This window comes from Gadus macrocephalus, chromosome 5 (assembly GCF_031168955.1).
Source record: "Gadus macrocephalus chromosome 5, ASM3116895v1".
Taxonomy (NCBI): domain Eukaryota; kingdom Metazoa; phylum Chordata; class Actinopteri; order Gadiformes; family Gadidae; genus Gadus; species Gadus macrocephalus.
In genome coordinates this window covers 9,840,160-9,864,132 of record NC_082386.1, presented here as the reverse complement: position 1 = coordinate 9,864,132, position 23,973 = coordinate 9,840,160, and the positions used below count along the sequence as shown (strand labels likewise).

The 23,973-nt window shown below is 44.6% G+C and overlaps 1 protein-coding gene across 2 annotated transcripts; it reads left to right on the top strand.

Moving 5' to 3' along the window:
- The first annotated feature begins 1,606 nt into the window (after positions 1 to 1,606).
- top2a (DNA topoisomerase II alpha) lies at positions 1,607 to 23,790 on the top strand. Of its 2 annotated transcripts, XM_060052114.1 has the most exons (35): positions 1,607 to 1,771; positions 2,286 to 2,432; positions 4,637 to 4,727; positions 4,883 to 4,946; positions 5,213 to 5,358; positions 5,479 to 5,576; positions 5,672 to 5,884; positions 6,110 to 6,283; positions 6,506 to 6,607; positions 6,878 to 7,015; positions 8,280 to 8,418; positions 8,523 to 8,680; positions 8,956 to 9,081; positions 9,857 to 9,967; positions 10,231 to 10,336; positions 10,466 to 10,575; positions 11,466 to 11,558; positions 11,666 to 11,780; positions 12,146 to 12,267; positions 12,431 to 12,579; positions 13,091 to 13,322; positions 13,534 to 13,668; positions 14,198 to 14,398; positions 15,325 to 15,520; positions 15,616 to 15,704; positions 16,028 to 16,174; positions 16,486 to 16,569; positions 17,129 to 17,329; positions 18,838 to 18,937; positions 19,096 to 19,251; positions 20,312 to 20,482; positions 20,635 to 20,766; positions 21,250 to 21,377; positions 21,453 to 21,578; positions 23,430 to 23,790. In XM_060052114.1, the coding sequence occupies exons 1-35, from the start codon at positions 1,751 to 1,753 to the stop codon at positions 23,580 to 23,582; spliced, it is 4,674 nt and encodes a 1,557-aa protein (XP_059908097.1). In that variant the 5' UTR covers positions 1,607 to 1,750; the 3' UTR covers positions 23,583 to 23,790. The 2 variants fall into 2 exon arrangements, with proteins under 2 accessions (XP_059908097.1, XP_059908096.1); XM_060052113.1 differs by having other exon boundaries at positions 21,250 to 21,578.
- The last annotated feature ends 183 nt before the right edge of the window (positions 23,791 to 23,973 follow it).

Sequence of the window (23,973 nt, the reverse complement as noted above, 5' to 3'; positions counted from 1 at the left end):
TTCTTGTCCACCAAATCACACAAGCTACTTGGTTTATACTTTATCATGTTTAAACCTTAGTTAGCCTACGTCATCGACTCCGGTGTCTGCGTTTGTAGCCACTGAGTTAAAGGGATACATCACCCATTCAGAACCGGTGTTCTATCATTATAAAATTGCTATTGTAATTTAAAAATACGTTTTCTTTCCCTCAGTCTAACCCAGTCTTCTCTTGGCCCAGCTTTCCTGATCTAATTTTCTCCTGAGATGACGTCAAATGATGCGTCATCTCGGGAGAACTTTGCTTGCCTGCTAGAAGGACTAGAGTCCAGCTGCAGCCCCGGAGAACAACACCCTGGCGTGACAACAAAAACCCAGGCGTGACGGAAGTACTCTGGTGTGATGGAAGTGATTTTTTTTAAACTTTTTTTACACACCACTATCAGAAACCAAAGATCAACCATGGAAGTAAGTGAGACTGTCAATATGTTTAATATATTGACTAATATTCATGTTAAAGCCGTGCCGTGGTTTAATTACTTTTCGCTAAGTTCGAATATAATAATACTGTGCCCTTTTTCAAAAATTAACTGCACTTCGTTCATGGAAGTAAGTGAGAGATAACATGAATATTACTCAATATATTAGTCGGTCAATATAGCATATTGACCGACTCCAAATAAGTACTGTCTAGTACTTTTCTAAATCGCGTAAGTGATCAGTAGTATGGTACATAAATGACCGCAACTCCGACCTCAAATATTAGGCCTTATATAAAAATAATGCACCCGAGCCGCTCATTTAAAAATATGCTCTTGATTAGCTTAACCATAGCCTTACTGGCTTACGTGAAACTGACATCCCTGAGTCATATATGCATTTAAGAAAATAATTTAGAAAAGTACAAGACAAGCCTCCTCCATACTACAAGTTACAGACCCTACTCGGACGTAGACGGATACTATTGGAAAGTTTGCTGGCGCTTCCACTCGCGCTAGGACCATGGGTCCTTCCCCCTCCAAACGGAAACAGGCAGGCAGTGCAGCGTGGTAGTTTGAGGATTTCTTACTTTCGAGCCAGAGAGACACTTTCTGCATTTTCTGAGGCTAGGATGAACTGATTTCAATTATTTTTGCACATTTATAATCCATATAATTATTTACTTCATCTAACCTTCATATCTCCACCGGTGAAGTATCCCTTTAAGGCTACTTTTATCAAGGAATAGGAAAATAATAAAAGAAGGAAAATAAGAATAAGAGATGCGAATGAGGTTGAAGAGAAGGAGATACGTTAGTGGATTCGTTTTTGGTCGTTCTATGTATCTTTCTAAATCGAAATGTGTAATCTCAACATGAATTAAAAATACACGGCAGATGCGGCGGCTGATACATAGTTATCCCAGCAAAATAGGTCAAACACATTGCTCTTCATGTAGTGTACAGTAAGCTTCATGTAGCCTATATTTGAAGAATACGGACCGTTTATTGGACAAAGTGTAAATGGGAGGACCTAATAAACGACGTCAGTGATTTGTTATTCTGTACAAATGGGCGGGATTACTGATTTCTGGGATTTCAATTGGAGAAAAAAAGAATAGCATTTCGTCTATTGGTCTATTGACCTTTTGGCGGGGACTGGATTTCATAGTTTCAAATTTAGTACAAGGAGAGCGCTGTTTCAGTTAGGTGTATCGTGGGCTACGAAGTTCTGGTTTATAGTTTTAATTCCATATGGTCTTTGTCAGGCCGGTACAAATCAAAAAGTAATAATGGCTGAAGAACCACTGAAGGCAAGTATCAATTCATTATTATTTCCGTGGATGTTGTTGATATGAAGCATGAGGTAGCAGCTAATGTTGTCGTCGACAAACCGTTACCTTCCTAAACTGAGCATACTTTGCAGAATTGCAGTCTGTCCCATATACAACTGTGTTCATCAAAGTAAATCATTCAGAATCAAAGTTTGTTTGCATTTGCATCCTTAACCTTAACGACTGTAGGCTAACTACCTGTTCGTACGTACGGCGGTATCATCGCGGTCTGAGGGCCTACCACTTTGTTATGGACGTTTTTATTCTTATCAGCCGTTAAGATGAAAATAAGATTTTGTTTTAAGGTGTCATCTGTGTCACAGTAACCGAGCTATGACTGTTTACATACCAGAGCGTACTTTAACCGTACATATTTGACTGTACATACAAAGTACTTTAGAGTCTAAATCTAAAACTTATGTGAAATTGATATCCTGAAATTGATATCCTTGATACTCATTTTGATGAAAATATTTCGTACGCCTTGCCACAGAGCTTGTTCGATAACAAGCAGAAGGAGAAGTCTAAGAAGAACGAAAATAGGCTTTCGGTTGAGAGGATCTACCAGAAGAAGACCCAGCTTGAGCACATCCTCCTCCGACCTGACTCCTACATCGGCTCTGTGGAGCCCGTCACGCAGGTATAAGATACAAAGTATCTGGTACCCCGCCCCCTTGTTGTCGCCTCCTATAACAGATATGAACCTTTAAGTGGTAAAAGCAACCGTGATTCCCTCTGAAACTACATTACTTTTTTTAGCTTTGGACTAACGTATTACACCTGTCGGCCTACCATTAAAGGCCGTGTTGCAGGTTAACCGGAAGCTTTGATTAATGGGTACATAAAGCACTCAAAATAATTGTATCTATAAAATGTCTCAATTAGTGTTAAAGTCCAGTTTTTGGCAGTAACTGGTGTTTTCTAATGCCATTCGGCGATGACGTCACGCTGCGGAGACGTGGTGGAAGGTAGCCTAAGCCTATTACTAGAACTATTGAAATTCAAAAAAACTTTATTTGTCCCCCCAGGGGGCATTTGAGGGCACATGATAGAGCAGCAGTATTTACAAAGGAAAAGGTTAGGTCCTAACATAAAAAGTAAAAACAAAACAAAAACACAGCGTTGCTACCTGACAGACAGTACACACAAGGCACAGGTGTGTACAAAATATATATAAAATATGTACAGTGAGTGTATGTTAATAAATGGAGAACTGACTCTTAAAAGTGTAAAATATGACAGAAATATAAAGTGCAATCAATTAATGAATACCATACTGGTGAGAATACAATTATGAGATGAATTGAAGCGAGGTAGTTATATTGTGAACAGTTAATGGGAGGGAGAGTGCAAAACTATGGTGTGTAAGAGGTGGCAAGAACCACAAATAACATGTATGCCCACAGCCGTATCATTTCGAACCCGTCAGACGTGAGAGGGTGAATGAGGAATTGCGGAGTACTGATGGTGGTCAAAGCCAATTAAATGATCAGAGGAGAATGAGTGGAGAATTGCTGTCATTTAGCAACACAGCAACGGTCGCTGGAGGTAGTCAATGAACAGCAGTGCATACAATACAACACTTTTATTTTTACTGTCAGTGAAAAGCACAGAGTGAAAGTCAACGTTTTCTTTATATCAAGTGACAGCGATTATGTCGTTCAGATAATTACCGGTAAACTTAGTCAGAAGATCTAGAAATAGAAGGCATAATGCTAACTATGGGCTAACTTGCCAGTCCCACCTGTGAAATCCCCCCCAGATAATCCTAATTAAATCTGACCCCAACGTTGTAAACAGATTTCCGATTAGTTATCCCACGTTTTGATGGTAGCCTACTAGCTCCAGTAACAACATCTTTGCCTCGTGTTTATTTCTAAGCTTTATTTTACCCAGTGTGCGAAATACCCGTCAATATTCGGGGGCCCCCCATCTCCCGATTGTTGCGCAATACCGATATACATTTTGCAGTAGGCATATAATTACAATATTTCATGGATGCAAGCCAAGACAATCATAACCTACATGACAACACACACACGCACACATTTGACAATTTTTGATAATCCTATATGCTATATATTTTAAAGTTACTTTATTAAACACTGACATAGGAGGCTGCATTGGATAAAGTTGTTTGGATGCATGTTGATTTATAACAAGGACAGGCAAAGTTGTGCATTACAATGCAAAAAAACGACAATAATTGGCACCAATCTGGTGCAATCAACTGCATAAATGGCAGGTATAGCCTGCAGGTATAGCCTATCGGACACGCAATCAGTGCACTTGCAAATGAGTGCCTGCAAGTATAACCGATCGTGGTGTGACATTATTTAACCATCAATCTACTGCAAATAGGCTAGGCTGCTTCACTACGACCACAAATAACCACAAGGCCTTCATAACCATGCAGTATGCCGAAGCCAGAAAGGACACACGCACACACCCATCTTATGCAAAACAATCTGTTTTATCATCAACATTCAGTCACTGCAAAGATTTAAAGAATAGCCTCTTTTCCTAAGTTAGTTTTACTTTTTCGAATTACATTCCGTTTTGTGATACCTAACAAACTTTAATACAATGGATAACACTTTAAATCGTTATTACCAACAAGCAAATTGCAATAATTCGTTGGAAAATGAACCCTGCTGCAACACAGCCTTTGAAGCTTTCAGTGCCACCACCCTTTGGTAATAATATTTAGTTATTGAAGGTGTTAAACCACAAAAGTATAGCAATAATAAAAATGAACAGCATGCATGGGTCAATGGGTTTTATTCTTTAGTTTGACCAGAGTTGCATAGTGGAGGTTTCAAGCAGTTTTCTGTTCTTTCTCAGCAAATGTGGGTGTATGATGAAGATGAGGGACTGAACTCTCGTGATGTCTGCTTCGTACCGGGGCTGTACAAGATCTTTGACGAGATACTTGGTGAGTAAAGGACCTTTTTGGAAATGACATTATAGCTATATCTTCATTTTCTCCTTTGCAGTCAAATTTGCATCTTGCAGTGTAAAAGGAGCTGTATCATTAGTCTTTTATCCAAAGGTCATTTGTTTGGCTGTTTGCTCTTCCTACGTTAACAGTGAACGCCTCGGACAACAAGCAGCGAGACAAGGGCATGTCCATCATCAAGATCAATATTGACCCGTACGTATGAAATCTGAAAACTTTGAAACTACACTACCTGTGGAGATTTACCAAATGGAAATCGTAACAAACCCCACAAATAATACTGTTTAAAGAGTCCCCCATTCAAGTCATTCAGCAGGCTGTTTCATGCAAGTTGCTTGCAGAGAATATTTATTGAATATCTTTTCGCCATGTATGAGCAAGTAGGTGTTGCACATCTAGCTCCAGACTGGACACTATTGTTTGTTGTAGTCATATTTAGATGTTGTTCTTTGGTCTCCCAGTGAGAACAACCTGATCAGTGTGTGGAACAACGGGAAGGGGATCCCTGTGGTGCAGCACAAGGTAGAGAAGGTCTTTGTTCCAGCCCTTATCTTCGGACAGCTCCTCACCTCCAGTAACTACGACGACGACCAGAAGAAAGTAACCGGTACGGTCAATAACAATCCAAGACTCTATAAAAAAAATGATATAGTTTGTTTCAGGACATGAACCACAAGTGGCTAGAAGGAAAAGCAACACATTATCTTCTTTACATCCACTGTTCTAGGTGGACGTAACGGTTACGGAGCTAAGCTCTGCAACATCTTCAGCACCAAGTTCACGGTGGAGACTGCATGCAAGGAGTCCAAAAAGAGTTTCAAGCAGGTATGGAACATTCCCTTGCTTTATTGAAAGCGTCACTTTGCATTGATCACCCATTGTCCCCAAGCTAACTCTGCATTAATGTTTTTGCTCCCCAGTCCTGGTATGACAACATGGGCCGGACCAGTGATTCCACGATCAAGGCCTTTGAGGGCGAAGAGTTCACCTGCATCACCTTCCAGCCTGACCTGGCCAAGTTCAAGATGAGCATGCTGGACAAAGACACGGTGGCCCTCATGACGAGGCGAGCCTACGACATCGCCGGCGCCTCCAAGGGCATCCGCGTTATCCTCAATGGCAAGAAACTGCCCGTGAGTTTACCACCAAACATGATCCTCCTGTCTTCTCAGGCTCTCAGTGGCAACTTTTTTAGGATCAACAGCCTTTGCCAAGTAATGAATTAGTAATAAATTGTTTGAAATCTCACCTTTTATTTTTTAAATAGAACCATGGTCTGCATACTATATCCTAATGTGGTACAACCAAACCCTCCAGATATGTGACATCACTCTCACGTCACACTACCTTCTCCCCAGGTGACCGGGTTCCGCAGCTACGTGAACATGTACCTGAAGGACAAGATGGACGAGGCGGGCCAGCCACTCACCGTGGTCCATGAGGTGGTGAACGACCGCTGGGAGGTGTGCCTCGCCATGAGCGAGAAGGGCTTCCAGCAAGTCAGCTTCGTCAACAGCATCGCGACCACCAAGGTGAGGCTGCTGCTGGGGTCCACACTGAAGGTGGACGTGAAAAATCATAATCGTAGCAGCACCAGGGCCCGAGATCGGCTGATTTGTAACCAGATGAAGTTGCTTGTACCGATGCGTCAGGCGTCTTTATCCTGGGGGTGGGGTCTTGAGATGTAGCAATAGCAGCCTCTTGGGGTCAATGGGATAGATTTGAATCCTGATCTCTCTTCCTCTACCATGCAGGGCGGGAGACATACCGACCATGTGGCCGACCAGGTGGTCTCCAAGCTCATCGACGTGGTGAAGAAGAAGAACAAGGCAGGGGTGGTGGTGAAGCCCTTCCAGGTGAGGACTCCTTTCACCTCTTAAGGCTACATTACATTGCACTCTACATTCAGTCCACCACGAACACGCAGTATGAGGGGGAAAAATAATGTTTAGCACTCAAATGATTAATATAATTGCATTTTTATTTAGATTTTTTACTTTCTTAATGATGTCCTGTCAACCAGCTGGTTCACTGGATGGATACTACCAGCTATCTCAAAAGGCAATCAGTTGAGCTTGTGACTCATTTCAAACCTAACGACCCTTCTCCCCGTGCCCGATGTCCAGGTGAAGAACCACCTGTGGCTGTTTGTCAACTGTCTGATCGAGAACCCCACCTTCGACTCTCAGACCAAGGAGAACATGACCCTGCAGCCGAAGAGCTTCGGCTCCACCTGCTCCCTCAGCGACAAGTTCATCAAGCAGGTACGGAGAACCGCACCCGTCAAGCACATGGGCCATGCACAATGCTTTTACTTAGGCAGGGATCACATTTTACTAGATGGGACAGGAACAATTAAGTATAATAAGTAGGGGTGTACGTACGGTAGGGCTGTGCAATTAATCGAATTTCGATCGCGATATCAATTTTGGGGTCAAACGATCTCCAAACTCGTATAATCGAGTTGAAACGATTAATTTGACATTTTCCATTTTAAAGTAGGCCTAGAGAGTTTATGAAAGTTTATGAAAGAGACGCGCATGCGAAAGCATTCAACGCGGCGAGAGGGAGTACAATCTAACAGGCGTGCTGCATCAGGAAGTATGCCGTTGGCAGGAGGCGGGACATGCCAGTGAACCGCCAATCAGCAGCATCGACTGTTGACACATGTTGGAGTAGACCTACCGCGTGGAATCTAAAGTTTCAGTAACGTTACAGTTTGATGAACGATAACAAGCTCCTATAGCAGACTTTAACTAAGAGTTCTTTAAGGCAGAACTGCCAAGTACATCTTGTATATGTATTTCTGTTTAACAACAATATGATCTTTATTAGCCATGTGTTTGTTATGGCTTTGTGACTTTTAACTTTGCTATGGAGAAATGCTGGGACCGTTGTTCTCTAGACATTAAATAGGTTAAGTTAATTTTGGATACTTATACGTGTTTCTGTGATATTTGATTGTCTTAATATATTGTATTCATGAAATGTTTTATAAAAATCAAATGTTAGATTCAGAATGTTGTGGCAGACAGTACACTTACACACGAAAAAGGTTTTATTTTGGATACTTATAATATACGTGTTTCTATGTCATAATTGATTGTATCAATAAATGCATGTTTTCAAACTCAAAAATAATCGTTTGAATAATCGTGATATCAATATTGACCAAAATAATCGTGATTATGATTTTTCCCATAATCGAGCAGCCCTAACGTACGGTATAGAAAGTACACCGATGTGAATTTGCGCTACGGTATGGATTTTTCGTTACCGTGAAACCGGTGTGACTGGTAGACAGTGTTCTGTGTAACGCGTTGCAAAGTAAGTAAAGCGCTAATACAGTAACGTAACAAATTTTTCTTGTAAAAAGTAAAGTTACGCGCAACTACTGAAAATATGGTAACGAAACGTAGTTCCTTTTTCAATTCGGCGCAAAGTTATTTAATAAAATATATAACTATTATAATTGAACTGGTCCTCATGATTTTAGAGTTGTGATTATCTCCCGTTCCCCCTCCTCAGGCGACAGCATGCGGGGTGGTTGAGAGCATCATGAACTGGGTGAAGTTCAAAGCCCAGACGCAGCTCAACAAGAAGTGCTCCGCTGTCAAGCACTCTAAGATCAAGGGTGTGCCCAAGCTGGACGACGCCAACGACGCCGGTAATTTGGAAGGGCCCAATATTGTTGCGTCGACTTGTGTTGGAATATAATGATAAAAAGCTTTACGCGGATGGACGCTGAATGTCCGACATCGCCCTCTGTAGGTGGGAAGAACTCGTCCGGCTGCACGCTGATCCTCACCGAGGGGGACTCGGCCAAGACGCTGGCCGTGTCCGGGCTGGGAGTGGTTGGCCGGGACCGCTACGGGGTCTTCCCTCTCCGGGGAAAAATGCTCAACGTACGGGAGGCCTCTCACAAACAGGTGAGGAGCGCCGCCCTGCTTCCTCTCTTGATGTACTCCCTATAAGACGGCTGCACATCCTTCATGTCCTGTGAAGCCTGACCGTGATGAGGTGGCATCTCTGGCCATTTTAGCCGTGTGGCCTCTTAGGAATAACATTGAAGTCATTTCAGCATTCAGTCATTTGTTTTAATGATCGAAGTAGTCCTATATATGCCCTGTTGTTCAAAATATAAAGCTTTGCCACTTGTGTCCGACCATGTTATGTTGACCTGGCTCCCCCTCCCCCTCTCCAGATTATGGAGAACGCTGAAATCAACAACATCATCAAGATCCTGGGTCTGCAGTACAGGAAGAACTACAGTGACCCAGAGTCCCTGAAGAGCCTGCGCTACGGAAAGCTCATGATCATGACGGATCAGGTGTGCACACGGCCGCCTCCTCCTACTGTAGTCTGCATAAGGGAACCCCCATGCATCTGGAAACTAATGGGAATGCAGCCTAACTTTAGCTGTTTAGTAAAATGTGCTTCAAGCCAAGATATATATTTAAACAATAAATCACGACAGGCTGTGGTATGTGCTCATTATACCACTGTTAAGGGGCGTTGTTCGGCCCGACGCGCAGCAGAGAGCCGGCGGATGGATGGATGGAAAAAAGGATGTGCTAAATGCATACTCTGCATTCAAGAAATTAATTATGCCAGCAGGGGTGTACATGCCCTGTATGCACACTGTAAGGCAGACATTCATCGGAGGAAAGTGATAACAACAATAGCTACACTAAGTGTAGCTATAATGAACAGCTTCTCCGAAACCCTCTTCCAGAAACCCCCAAATTAGCAGATAAGATCAGGGACAGTGCCAGGCCTACACTGCCAGTACCAGTACCTGTACCTGTGATCGCATATCCAATGCAAAGGTGTGTGTTTGTGTGTGTGTGAAAATAAATTAACTTAGTTTAAAAAGTCACTTTAACTGAGTAACTAATATATTTTTTATCTTTCTTGGCATATAGCATATAGCACAGGCCTTCTCATGATAATAGGATATTATGCCGTCATATTTTTTCCGACTTCGGGTAGCTCTCTTTTTTTGTCATACATGTGTTTGCATCCCTGATTCTAGTTCCACCATTTTCAATGCTCGATTGTAAAGCTCATTGTGATGATGATGTTTTGTGGTCTTCTGCTGACAGGATCAAGATGGCTCCCACATCAAGGGCCTCCTCATTAACTTCATCCACCACAACTGGCCCTCTTTGCTGCACCATCCCTTCTTGGAAGAGTTCATCACACCCATCATCAAGGTACTGATCAACAAATGTACCTTCTGTTGATAACAGCCCCTAGCCCCAGTGAGTGCTCTTACTTTGAATAACTTTTTGATCTGTTATTCAAATGTGTAGCCAACACGGTGCAGGTGCATAACACTGCCTTCTGCTGGTAAAACAATGAACTGACGACATTCTGACTTCATATTGTTCTACGGCAGGACACTCATCTAAACTATAAGATCTTTTTTATGTATATCTTGAGGCTTTCTATTAACTCCTTCTATTTATCCTCTTAGGCCACTCTGAAGAAGACAGTGCTGTCTTTCTACAGTATCCCAGAGTTTGACGAGTGGAAGGACAACCAGCCCAACTACAAATCTTGGAAAGTGAAATACTACAAAGGTTTGTCCCAGACCCCTGTGTGGTAGTAAGACCCAACAAGTAAGCCCTCCGTTCACTCGGAACCTTTCAAAAGAGCGTTGTCGTGTGCGTGTGAAAAGCTTTGCCTAACGTAGTTCTGCGGGTCTCCAGGTTTGGGTACCAGCACGTCGCAGGAAGCCAAGGAGTACTTCTCAGACATGCAGAGACATCGCGTTACCTTCAAGTACAGCGGCCCCGAAGACGACGAAGCGATCACCCTGGTGAGCAGGACCCATCCACCTTCTTGGAAGGCGCCATGTAATTCTTACTGCGTCCCACTATGGTCATGTTCTGTTGTTCAGACGACTGAACAGTAGTGATGGGTCGGTCGCAAACGAATCGGTCAGAAGGCACGAATCCCAAAGGTGAACGACGAGAACTGTTTTTTTTAATTTATTTTTTTACGAATAACAAAATGATGGTCACGTAAATAAAATGTACAAACGAACAGAGCTTCGTTTCCCTGCGACCTTATATGGATTGAGTCTAAAACATTCTCAACGATTCAGTCAATGAGAGTACTACAGCAGGTAGCAATCTCGTTGCCATGGCACATGGGTAAAGAAATGGTAAGGCACCACCACACAAGTTAACCAACGATCGCTGTAGGCTTCAATATTTTGTTCTACATCACAATTGCATGCTTTAATAAGTATTGTTTTTGCCTACCATTACGAGTCTCGTTTGGTCTAGTAGGGAATTCGCACAATGGTGCTTCACTTCTTATTAGGGCTTCTTGGAAGGCACCATTTAATTCTTACTGCGTCCCATTATGTATTAATGATATATAAGCTTAATATTTACACTTAGCCTGGGTAAGTGACGTAACATACCATCAGACTTAACGAACGATTCAAAAAAAAAAGAATCGCGATGGTGACCGGAACTGCAAGAACTGATTCCCTGGAAAATAATCGTTTTGCCCAACCCTACTCAACAGAGACAGGGTCGATACTTGACCAATAATATAGACCGATGCCAGCTTCTTTTTCCATCAAGGCTTGATCATCTGTGTGCTGGATAATAACGCGATCCAGTGTCCCAGAGTATCAAGTATTTGTTCAATTTGTAGTGGAAGATCTGACCGTTGTATCCCTTTCCTGCCCCCCAGGCCTTTAGCAAGAAGAAGGTGGACGAGCGCAAGGTGTGGCTCACCAACTTCATGACGAACCGGCGTCAGCGCAGGGAACACAACCTGCCTGAGGTAGTCTCCAAGCCAACCTCCCTTCTTTCATCTGCCTGTTAATGTCAAATATTATAAAGCATAACGCCCCCACTCTGCCTGAGTAACCTGGGCCCTCTCTCGTGCAGGAGTACCTCTACGGCAAGGCCACCAAGTCCCTGTCCTACAACGATTTTGTCAACAAGGAGCTGGTGCAGTTCTCCAACTCGGACAACGAGCGCTCCCTCGCCTGCCTGGTGGACGGTGAGTCACTGGTCACCGCCGTCGAGGCTTCCAATGGTAGAAATGGAAGTCACTGCCAATAAGGACTGTGTGTGCAAGTTATAAAAGAACAACTAGGCAGAGTAGCTGAAGCAATCGGAAAGGTTAGTCTTATTATATTTATTTTTTACTCTAGAATTAGGGGTAGTAAGGTATACCAATAGATAGTGCATCCAAGTTATCTCCCAAGACTAGCTAAAACAACATGATGGCGAGATGTCCTCTAGAAGAGGTGAGTTTATCCTCTACTGCTATTCTAGAAGACAATGGATTGTGCAGAAGCCAGAGGGCCTGGCTATAAAGGTGTAAAAGGCTCACCCAGTATATTATACATTTCTTCCGTGCAGGCTTTAAGCCGGGCCAGAGGAAGGTGCTGTTCAGCTGCATCAAGAGGAACGACAAGCGGGAGGTGAAGGTAGCCCAGCTGGCCGGCTCGGTGGCAGAGATGTCTGCCTATCACCACGGAGAGGTCAGCACCAGCAGTCCTCAGATCTGTTACTGTTATCGCTTATGGTCAAACATTTGCGTTTGAAAAGACATGCCTGAATTGCCATTCGACATCAAAGTAGTTTTTGTGAGCGTTGTGCCATTGAGGTTTCTACCGTTGCCGACGTTGTTGTTATGTGTCTCAGATCTCTCTGATGATGACCATCGTCGGCCTGGCTCAGAACTTTGTGGGGAGCAACAACTTGAATCTGCTGCAGCCCATGGGTCAGTTCGGCACTCGGCTCAACGGCGGCAAGGACTCTGCCAGTCCTCGATACATCTTCACCATGCTCAGGTCAGTGGCGATTGGGTCAGGGTTCGAAGCACACAGGAGTACAGTTGGAAAGACTGCGCCTACAGATCACAGGCCCCCTTTGTTGCTCCAACATTGTTCAACATACTATTACATACAACGTGGCTCTGGAAATAGGACGACTATAAATCAAATTGGAAATATGTACATTTGGTTTTAGTCAAGTAACGCACCATTCTAGGTCCATTATTTTATCTTAGTAATTTTAACGAGCCTGGTGTAGAGGCTCTGGACAATCTGTACTGGTTATTACACAAATTAATAAATGAGCAACTCTTAGATAAATGAACGATAAATGAAATACTTTTTTGTTTTTATCATGCATCTATATTTATCATGGTGATTATGGGGGATAACGTCATGTCAAGTCATATAACGGTGTTTTAAAATAAACGTAGAATTACATTTGTATATTATTCCAGAACTTATTTTCATGGTCATCATCAGGATAAACCCCTGTTTCTAATCGTCTGACCCTCCCTTCTCCCGGCAGTCCTCTGACCCGGCTGATCTTCCCCCCCGTGGACGACAACCTGCTCAAGTACAACTACGACGACAACCAGCGGGTGGAGCCCGAGTGGTACATCCCCATCCTGCCCATGGTGCTGGTGAACGGCGCGGAGGGCATCGGCACCGGCTGGGCCAGCAAGATCCCCACCTACGACGTCCACGAGATCGTCGGCAACCTGAACCGCATGCTGGATGGCCAGGAGCCCCAGCCCATGGTGGGTGGACCCGGGTCCCGTGGGAAGGTTGTCCGGTGGGAAACGCTACCGGTCAACCAGCTGTTTTAATATGTAGCTAAGAGGTCTTTCTCACAATTGGAGGATGGTGGCAAATCATACCGTGATGCACATTTGAGTCCATACTGTCCAGCCCATGGTTGATATTTAAGGAACAAGTTTCTAATCCACAATAATTGTTTTGCATTGGCAGCTTCCCAGCTTCAAAGGGTTCCGCGGTGGTATCGATCAACTGGAGGCCAACCAGTACCTGATAAGTGGAGAGGTGGCCATCCTCGACTCCACCACCATCGAGATCTCCGAGCTGCCAGTCAAAACCTGGACGCAGGTTAGTCCTTCTGGCGCTTATTCTGCTGCCAGCCCACCAGCACTTCTGCCCTAGTTTAGTTTTAGTTGTTTCTAAAAACAACTGTGTAGTGTAACAGGATCAATTTGATTATTTGAGTGGTAGAGGCAGAATAATCCCTGAACACGGAGCAAACACTGGCTATTTGTTATTATTATAACAATTGTCTTATTGTCTTATTATAACAAAAGGAGTATGTCCACAATCGCCTGCGACCCGATATGCAACAATTATATTATATCACAGATATTATATGAACATTTCTATAGATATAGAACATATTTAATAAGATGCTATTTGGGATGTTTGACTCCCAGTAAGGTTCTGTGGTCAAACCTCAACGTCCGCAGCCAACCTGAAGGCATCCTTGAGCATTTTACCAAGCCTCCACCTGTTTATAATTAAAATGATATTGAAGAAAACACAAAGACACTTTGGATGCGGGCTAGATGACTCAGGGGTCCCCTTTGATCAGAGCTCGTCTCACCACCACACTCCTCCCTTTCCCCAGACCTACAAGGAGAACGTTCTGGAGGCCATGCTGATGGGCACGGACAAGATTCCGGCTCTGATCACAGACTACAAGGAGTACCACACGGACACCACAGTGCGCTTCGTGGTCAAGATGGCGGAGGAGAAGCTGCTGGAGGCCGAGGCGGCCGGCCTCCACAAGGTGTTCAAGCTCCAGAACACGCTCACCTGCCACTCCATGGTGAGGAGGATACACACGCCCACTCCCTCCCACCCTGAAGCTCATCTCAAACAATGTAATATATTTCCAGGACCCTTATGAATCGGGCCTTTTATTCATGATACTATTCAGTATGGCTGCACGATTATTGCCAAAATGATTATCACGATTATTTTGATCAATATCGTTATCACGATTATTCATTGGAAAAAAAATCTTTTGAATTCCTACCACCCCTAGTGGTAGGAGCCACACACTGCTCAGTGGCAAATTGCCGCCAGGCCACGCCCCCCCCCCCCCCTCTCCAGGCTTCGCGCCGCTGTGTGCAGGATGGACTCACGCAGACAGGTGTACAGGGAGCGCTTGGTTTGCTTTGCAGCGGAGGTAGAGCGTATACTGCATGGGCGGGGCTCGTCTCTTTTTTGGTTTTCTTTTTTTTGCGGATGCATTATTTAAAAAAAATATCGTGAGAACACTACGTGTCATCGTGGGACGCCAATATTCTCATCCCGATAAAAATTCGATATATTGTGCAGCCCTACTTTTCAGGCCATGGCCTACAGCAGGAGTATTAAAGTAGACTTAAATTAGTCCACAAATGTAAAATTACTTGTAGTGGACGGCCACAAGACAGACTACAGCGATGGTGTCCTTTCCAAGGTCATGGCTGGGAACGACAGGAGAGTGAAGGGAGAGCTTTTTGGGATGGCCTCAACTGATGATTACAACTCTGCTGGAAGGGATCAGGCTTGTGGGGTTTCCTGTTTGATGCCTGGATCATTCAAATCTTGCAGTGTCTTCACTGTCCAATGTCCTGGACTCGGAGAAGGCTACACGCTCGTGTAGGCCCTAGTTTGTCACGGTCATCTCCTCTTTGGAGAAGCTTTCCTGGATTCACGTCTTCACGTACTTCTCTCAACCAACCCAACCCATGTCTGCGCTGCCAGGTGCTGTTTGACTACGCGGGCAGCCTGCAAAAGTATGAGTCGGTGATGGACATCCTGAGGGAGTTCTTCAAGCTCAGGATGAAGTACTACGGCCTGAGGAAGGAGTGGCTGCTGGGCATGCTGGGCGCAGAGAGTTCCAAGCTCAGCAACCAGGCCCGCTTCATCCTGGAGAAGATCCAGGGCACCCTGGTCATCGGTGCGTCGCCCCTAGCCCCCCATTCCACATTTCTGTTCCCATGAATCATGCTATGGTGGTGCTGTTCTTGAACTCGGTTGTGTTTTGCCCTTCAGAGAACAAGCCCAAGAAGGAGCTGATCTCCATGCTGGCAGAAATGGGCTACGACTCAGACCCGGTCAAGGTCTGGAAGGGCGCTCAGAAGGTAGGACTCCTCCCGCTGTTCCTCACTCTGGGATAGAAATCAAACGCCCCAAGCCAGAAGTTAGAATGCCCACACAGCATAGAAAGTGTGCGTGTGTTACAAATGTTTTTTTGTTTTTTTGTTATTGAGCCGCTATCGTGTGAAGTCCACTGGCCATTCTATAGTCTTTCACTCCCTAAATCACTAAACGCTTGGCACCTGTGAATCATGGGGTGTGTTCCAAAATCATGTCGTGCTGCAGCCTCCTGCCTTTCACCATACCTCCCAGGTGCCAATTGGAATGGAGCCATATCGTTTTGCTAATTCTGTGCTTGTGTGTGCAGACTGAGGAAGAGATAGAAAGCAGAACCGGTGATGAGGAGGAGAAGGAGGACACCACTGGGCCGGACTTCAACTACCTGCTGAGCATGCCCATGTGGTTCCTCACCAAGGAGAAGAAGGAGGAGCTGTGCAGGCAGAGAGACGCCAAGGTCTGTGTCCTTCAGGGCTCTGATGTTGAGCTGCTGCCCGTTTGAGTGGAGCTAAGGGTCCTACATTTAAGTGAATAACCCTAACCCTATTGATAAATGATCTGAAACACAGGAAAGCCTAATGTTGTTTTTTACTTTTTAAATAATTGTTCAAGCTAAACAAAGCATTGTTTGATACTTTCTACTTCATAAATTAATGAAACAGAATGATCAGAACAATCAGAATTTTTCTTCACCAGTAAGGATGGATCCATTGGTTTCTTGCTTCATCATCTCTGGTGCGTCTCTGACCTCAATGTTGTATCCCACAGATGACTGAGCTGAACACGCTCGAGAAGAAGACTGCCCCTGATCTGTGGAGAGAGGACCTTGCTGCCTTCATGGAGGAACTTGAGGTACCCAACCGTCCCCAGAACCCACCCACCTACCCTCCTAGAAGAATCGTTAACCCAGACTTTAAATCATCTCGAACAAGGCCTTCTGCTAAAGTGACGGGCACATCCCTGTTATCTGCCTGTTAAATATTCTACTATTTATACTTTTAAATCGGGGCTCAGGACGTTTGGTAGTGTGCATTGGTACGGAAGTGAAGAACAATGTAGAGTTGTGTCGTTTTTCAAATGATTATCGCTTAATAATGAGAAAGCGTTCACGGTATCTTGTAATAACGAGGAAACTCGTAAGGCATTGCCGTATGGAAAGGGAACATGTTCTGTTTGGGCCAGTTGGTAGAATTCAGGTTACGGTTTTAATGCATAAAAATTATATAGCACCATTTTTTTGTGAAGGCATTTTACAAAGTGATGAAGATCAATAACTAATGAATCTCAATGATGGTCTTTAGGCCGGGGCCATCCTTTGAATGCCTCTCATCCAATGGGATCATTGCCTATGTCTAGCACTGTCCTCTTGTGTGGGGTCCACTGGATGACCTGAGTGTACCTCCTCCCCCAGCGTGTGGAGCAGCGGGAGAAGGAGGAGAGCGCCTCGGTGCCGGTGGTGAAGGGCAAGACGGGCCGGGCCAAGCCGGTGAAGGTGAAGCAGGAGACGATGCCCACGCCGCAGGGCCGCCGCGTCATCCCGCGCATCACCAGCGCCGTCAAGGCCGACGCCAGCCGCAAGGCGGGCGACGCAAAGCGCGTTCGCAAGGTCAAGGTAAGCAGCGCTCCTCCTCCAGTCCCCGCTCCGTCCTCCCCCCCCGACCGTAGACCTCTGGACTGAGGTCACATGGGGGTCTGGGGCGACCTCAGCGCTTTCACCAGAACTGATTTCAGATTGAACGTATTGGTCTGGCTTCTAGCGTGTCTTTATGTATCTTGTGGCGTCGAAGCTGCCCCCTGAAGCGGTCTGAATATTTGACTTAAATAAACATAGCGCCTATTAGGGATGGGCATTTGAAGAAATTTTCTTAATCGAGCATCGCTAGAGTTATCGATCAATTATCGATTAATCATTAACTTTTTTCTATGTTTTTTTTCTAATGTTTTTATCAATGAAATCTTTATTCCAACAATAATGTATGGGCCAAAATTAATACAATACAGTTAACTTGAAGACCTACAACTGTTTAACAGTTTTAAAATAATAAATACAGGCATTATAGGTTATAGGCCTATGCGGCGCTCGTAAAGTCCGAACAATGCGCCTACAGGCGCTCTTAAAGGTTTGGAAACGATTCAACAAGACTAAATCTGTAGCCTATTCCAATTACAATAAGTAGCGAACTTATCGGACAACAATAATCAAACAAAGGCAGTAGGCTAAAAGTGGGCATTAAACTGTATAACTGTTATGAAAAAAAAGGGGGGGGAAAGGCCGACATATAATGCCTGCAGTCGGCGCGCGAAAAAGGCTCGCAACAAAAAGATGAGCCACCCATTTACAAACAATTGCATGAACTAGTCTACCTAAAAGCAATACCTTATTGAACATATATAAGGCTGGACTTGTTGCTAAAATATCACAGTTTTGGCAAAATGTAACGACTCCAAGAGGCACCAAGCGGAGCGAGAGTCAACACATTAAGAAAGAAAAAAGCGACTCACATACGGTGGTGACTGTCGTCCATAGCATACAGTAACTCCAGCCTACATATTTTTGTTTAGGAATATAAGCATGTTAACATGCTCGGGGGTCAGACGCGAACGCAGCCTTGTAACTGTCAGTTCAGCAGCAGAAAACACCCGCTCTGACGGGACCGAAGTTGCGGGGATGCAGAGGTATTGTCGCGCTAACTTTGACAGCCTGGGGAACCTTCTTCCATTCACTTTCCACCAGTCGGCAGGGTTATATTCAATTAAATGCTTCAAGACTCACAGTATGCAACACAACGTCCTTTTGATCGATAACAATATAAATTGATCAACGCATTTCTTAACGATCAATTATCGAGCATCGATTAATTATGCCCATCCCTAGCGCCTATTGACGGTGTTGATGTCCTTGCTGTTGATTTGCTATCCATTCAGTTCACTGGTTGGTTAGAGAGTTGAGGAATGTCTCATCCTTCATCTCATCTAGGCAATCTACTTGGATGTTATTTGATTATGATGATTTATACAACCTCATCTTCTTTAGTCCAGGAGTTTTCTCTTTCGTATTCGGCATTCAAGTCAATGGAGTAAAACGTGTTGTCTTGGTCTCTTTGTTGCTCTGGTTTCCAGACTGAAGTGGCGATGAAGATAGAGTTTGACGGGGAGGAGGAGAACACACTAGAGTCCGTTCCGCTGGCTAAACGAGTCAAGGCCAGTGCCAAGGAGAAGGGTGAGGATTACTGCCGTGTAACTCTGGATGCATTCTATTCATTTAAGAATGACAAACATTATTGTATATTTCCATTTAGAAAAGCCTCCATGTATCCCACCACTGACCTGCTCTTCTGAATGCTATGACATTTAAACCACACAATCTGCCCTCTTCAGCTGCATCCAAGACTGGCAAGCAGACCAAGGCCCCCCCCACCAGGAAGAGCCCCTGGTCCAGCGCGGAGCCGTCTGAGTCCGGCAGCGAGATGGAGGTGTCTGCAGAGACGGACGAGCCTGTGGCCCCAAGGGACATGGTTGAGCGGAAGAGCAAAGGTGAGGCCCCCTAACCTTTTTGGTTTTTAATGTTTTTAAATTATTATTATGGTAAACAGATGATCATCTCTTGATCCCACACCCCAAAAACATACATGATGGCTAACAGCCCCAGATTATCCTGATCGTTGCACTCCTACTTGCCTCCCATGTTTCTTTTTTTTCCGTCAAATATTGTGCTATGTATGTTGTGGTCCAGTGGGTCAGGTTTTTTGTGCCACTGTATGTCCAATCCGCTGAATATCCAATACGATCATTCCAGTGGTTCCCCTATCTGCACCTAGCAGTGGCGGTACGCCGCTGCTAGGTGCCGCCCCTATATGCACTATATGCACTATATGCACTATATGCACTATATGGACTATATGCACTATATGCACTATATGCACTATATGCACTATATGCACTATATGGACTATATGCACTATATGCACTATATGCATATAGGGGCCGCCGCGGCTGTTTTTTTTTTTTGCGCTACGTAAAATAATATAACATTCCGTGCGCTACGGACGCTGGATATGCGCTTCATATCCAGGTCAATTCACACACTAGGGGCTGCATATAGGGGCCGCCACTGCTGAATTTCCTTTTTTTTAACAAGAGGAGAGAGAGCTCCTTCTTATCTCTTTAAAAAACTAATGTTACATTATTTTGCGCTACGGACGCTTCATATTCAGGTCAATTCACACACCTCTTGAGTAAAGCATAAAAACGGAGAGGAGCTTCTGTTAAGTTGGAAATAAATTGGCAGATTCTGAGTTTGCGGTTCAATAGATCCTCAGTTAAACATCGTTGCGACACAATTGAGTGTAATAACCTAAAGAACCAGCTACAACATTGTTTTCATCCAAACGAGCCGTCTTTAGCGAACGGTGAATTGCATTGGCTTCTATGAGCTGTCGGCTCTCAGCCGCGAGCTTAGTCTGCAAAGGGCAAAACTGAAAACGACCACAATGGTAAAATGTCAGGCCTCAGTCTGGCGTTGTCTTACGATATCCGTGTGTACGCAGACGTCATTAATACGATCCGTTTGTCCCCCGACGTGGCTCCACCCCAGCGGCCGTCAAATACAGCCTGTCGGACAGCGAGGACGAGTTTCACGACTGGAAGAAGGCCAGCGCCCCCAAGCCTCGGGTGTTTGAGAGCGACGACGACTCCTACCTGCCCGAGCCCAGCATGGCGGTGAGCGGACCCACGACGGTCAAGGAAGACGAGAGCAAGTCAAGCTGTAAGTGATAAACTCTCTTCTGCACACGTTTTAAACATGGTTCCACTGCTTACTCTGCAGGTAACCATAACGACTATGGTTGCTCTATGTAGGGTAAAGTTAGCTGGCTAACAGCCCCTTTAATCTGTCTTTTCATTGAATGCTCCTTCCAGCTCAGTCTCAGTCTGACAGCTCAAAGCCCCCAGCCAAGTCCAGGGCCAAGACGGCAGCCCCCAAGAAGGCCCCTGCCGCCAAGAAGACCCCCGCCACCAAGAAGGCCCCGGTGGCCAGAAAGAAGACTGCAGGTACAGCCTGCTATACCTCGCTGGGCGTTGCTCTGGATTTTAAGGAGATTTCTTAATTATTCAGCCCGCTCGATTTACAGGCAGTGTTCTCAGAGGAAACCATTACCAGTGTTAATGATTCTTCAGAGGCCGTCTGTGTTTATTCAATGTTTGTATACGTTATCTGAAGATTTTATCGTCTGGTCAATTTTGTAGTCTGCAAAGCTTCAACAGAATGGATATTGGACCTGAACACTGTTTATGGGGAGGATTTGGTTAATTTAAGTGAAATATTAAGTCTACTGGGATTTGAGGCGGTATTCTCAGATGGTTGGTGCACCGTTGCCCTTTTGGTTGTCAATGAGCTAGGTTCAGGAAGTTTTTGAGTTAACAAAAAATTCTAAAGTTTGAAATGAAATTACCTGAATAATCCTTTTATAAAGAGTTTAACAATATGTAAGTTCATCATTAATTGTGGGTCCATTGTGAATCTTTCCCCAACAGACGCAAAACAGCCCTCTATCATGGACGCCCTGACCAAGGCCAAAACGGCATCCAAGACCGCAGCCAAGGCTAAGCTGTCGGCCGACTCCAGCGACGATGAGGCCCCGCCCAAGGCCCTGGCCACCAAGGTGAAGCCCCCTGCAAAGCGCAAGCAGATCAGAGACAGCGACGATGAGGCCCCGCCCAAGGCCCTGGCCACCAAGGTGAAGCCCCCTGCAAAGCGCAAGCAGATCAGAGACAGCGACTCGGAGAGCAACGACTCGGGCAGCGAGTCCGATAACCTCATGGCGCGCATCCGCGGCAAGACCACCACCGCCGCAGCCAGTAAGGTGAGCGTTTGAAGAGAGTACTGGTACCATGCTGTCGTCTGGTTGGTTGAGATGTGTTATTGATATCATACATCACTCAAAGGTATTTAATTTAGAATTATTTTTTTACCGAGCTTCTAGAAATATTCCTCTAACAAATCGGTACTAGGAGGCCTAATCTTTGCTCTAACGTGCATGTCCGGTTTCGTTGTACAGACATGCAAACGGCGCGCTTTTTGGCGCGAGTCGCTTTTTTATCATACATTTTGGGGACCTGTGTGGTTCGTGCAGATCCGAAGAGTTTTTTTGTGGGGGGGGGGGGGGGGGGGGTGCGTCGATCGGTGCGCACGTACAGGTGTCAATATTCCGCAATCTGACTGACTGAGACCCCCCGTGCCTTCGAAGTAAAGAAAAGTGATTCCGGAAATGATTTTGTTATGGGACCAATCACAGCCCTTGCCGTCGCGTCGAAATATTGGATGCGCATGCGCACGGTAGAGCTTAGATCGGGCTCAGAAAATCAAGCCCGACCCCGACCCTCTGCACGTTCTGTCCTGACACATTAACTGTAATTATGAGCCCTAGCCCGATTTCAACCCGACATTTATTTTAACACATATGTAACTTTGTACACATTTGTTACTAGGCCTACACAGCTAAATACATATGTAAGGGATAATGTATAGAACAGTACACCGACGCGCAGCGAAGGCGTCTTGCTTCGCCCTGAAGCAAGGGGCTTATTTTCGAAAATGACCGGCAACGTTCTATACATGATCCCGCTTATTACACGGCTACTTGCCAAAACAAAAAAAATTACTTTACATGGTGCGCCTTTTTACAATTTATTTGTTACCAGCATTCATTCATCATTTTTTCACAATGTCTTGTTTTTAAAAGATTTATGATGACTTTATGCTCTGTAAGGTGACCTTGGGTGGCTTGAAAGGCGCCTCTAAATTAAATGTATTATTATTATTATTATTCGTAGTGTTGATCAGCAGAGCAATAATAAATTGTCCGCAAAGACGGTGACGTCGCTTAGCAACAGAAGACACTGGGGTTAACAAGTCACCGGACTAGCTACCAAAGTGAACGGAGTGTTCCACGGCATTGAGAAGACCTGTGTAATAAAGGCCTATAATATTTCTGTTTATGGCATAGATTTCTCCTCAGAATAGGCCAATAAACCAATGATAAAAATAAATAAAAAAATGCTCGATCAAAGGCCCGGCCAGACCCGGCCCGAGGATAGTGGTGGGAAATATCAGAGAAGGATGCACTTATTGTGCAGCAGGACGCAGGGTGCAAGTGCAGTTGGAAGTGGTCATGGCTAAAATTAGAAGCCACGACTGAGGTGAATACAGTGGAGCATAACTTTCCACTGTCTGACTTTTTCAAAAAAATTGAGAAAAGAGGATGTGCTAAATGCACACACTGCATTAAAGAAATTAATTATGCCAGCAGGGGTGTACATGCCCTGTATGCACACTGTAAGGCAGACATTCATCGGAGGAATGTGACAACAACAATAACTACACAAAGTGTTGCATAGCTTCTCCGAAACCCTCTTCCAGAAACCCCCTAAGCAGCAGATTAGATCAGGGACAGTGCCAGGCCTACACTGCCAGTACCTGTACCTGTGATCGCATATCCAATGCAGAGGTGTGTGTTTGTGTGTGTGTGAAAATAAATTAACTTAGTTTAAAAAGGCACTTTAACTGAGTAACTAATATATTTTTTATCTTTCTAGGCATATAGCATATAGCATAGGCCTTCTCATGATAATAGGATATCATGCCGTCATATTTTTCCGACTTCGGGTAGCTCTCTCTTTTTTTGTCATACATGTGTTTGCATCCCTGGTTGTAGAAAGCCAAGAAGTGGGATGATGACAGCTTCAGGGTATCTGACGAGGAGGATGCCGCTTCGGTTGCCGTGGCAGCGAGAGACAAGCCCTCGCGCACCAAGAAGCCTATGTCATACAAGATGGACTCCGACTCGGATGAAGAATTTGGGTTTTAATGGGGATTCTGAATTTCAAAGTTCTGGTCATATAACCTTGTTTTTTTTTTAAAGATGAAATGGCCTGCAATCAATGTTTTGGCCCCCTTACAAATGTAAAAAAAAAAAAAAGGTTTGTAATGGTTTAATGCTTAATTGTTTTCTGTTTAGTTCTTGTAAATATTTCAGTGGTTGTCTGTTTTACACAATAAATTCATTTATACGGTTAGGACTGGACTTCAAGCATCTTGGATTGCGTGCGCCTCTCCATTCTTCCTCCAGACTGCGGGACCTTGGTTTCCAAATGACCTGCAAAATTTGCTCTCATTATGATAGACGACATTGGACGACTGAGCAACAGACTACTCCCTTTTTTCTTTGGCCTAGGTAAGACGTTCTGACGTTTGTTGTT

Excerpts from the sequence above, each read along its gene's own strand:
- top2a (XM_060052113.1), top strand. The coding sequence starts at position 1,751 with ATGGCTGAAGAACCACTGAAG. Across the intron at positions 5,359-5,478 it reads CGACCAGAAGAAAGTAACCG|GTGGACGTAACGGTTACGGA; the intron begins GTACGGTCAATA and ends CCACTGTTCTAG. Across the intron at positions 10,576-11,465 it reads ACGACGAAGCGATCACCCTG|GCCTTTAGCAAGAAGAAGGT; the intron begins GTGAGCAGGACC and ends CCTGCCCCCCAG.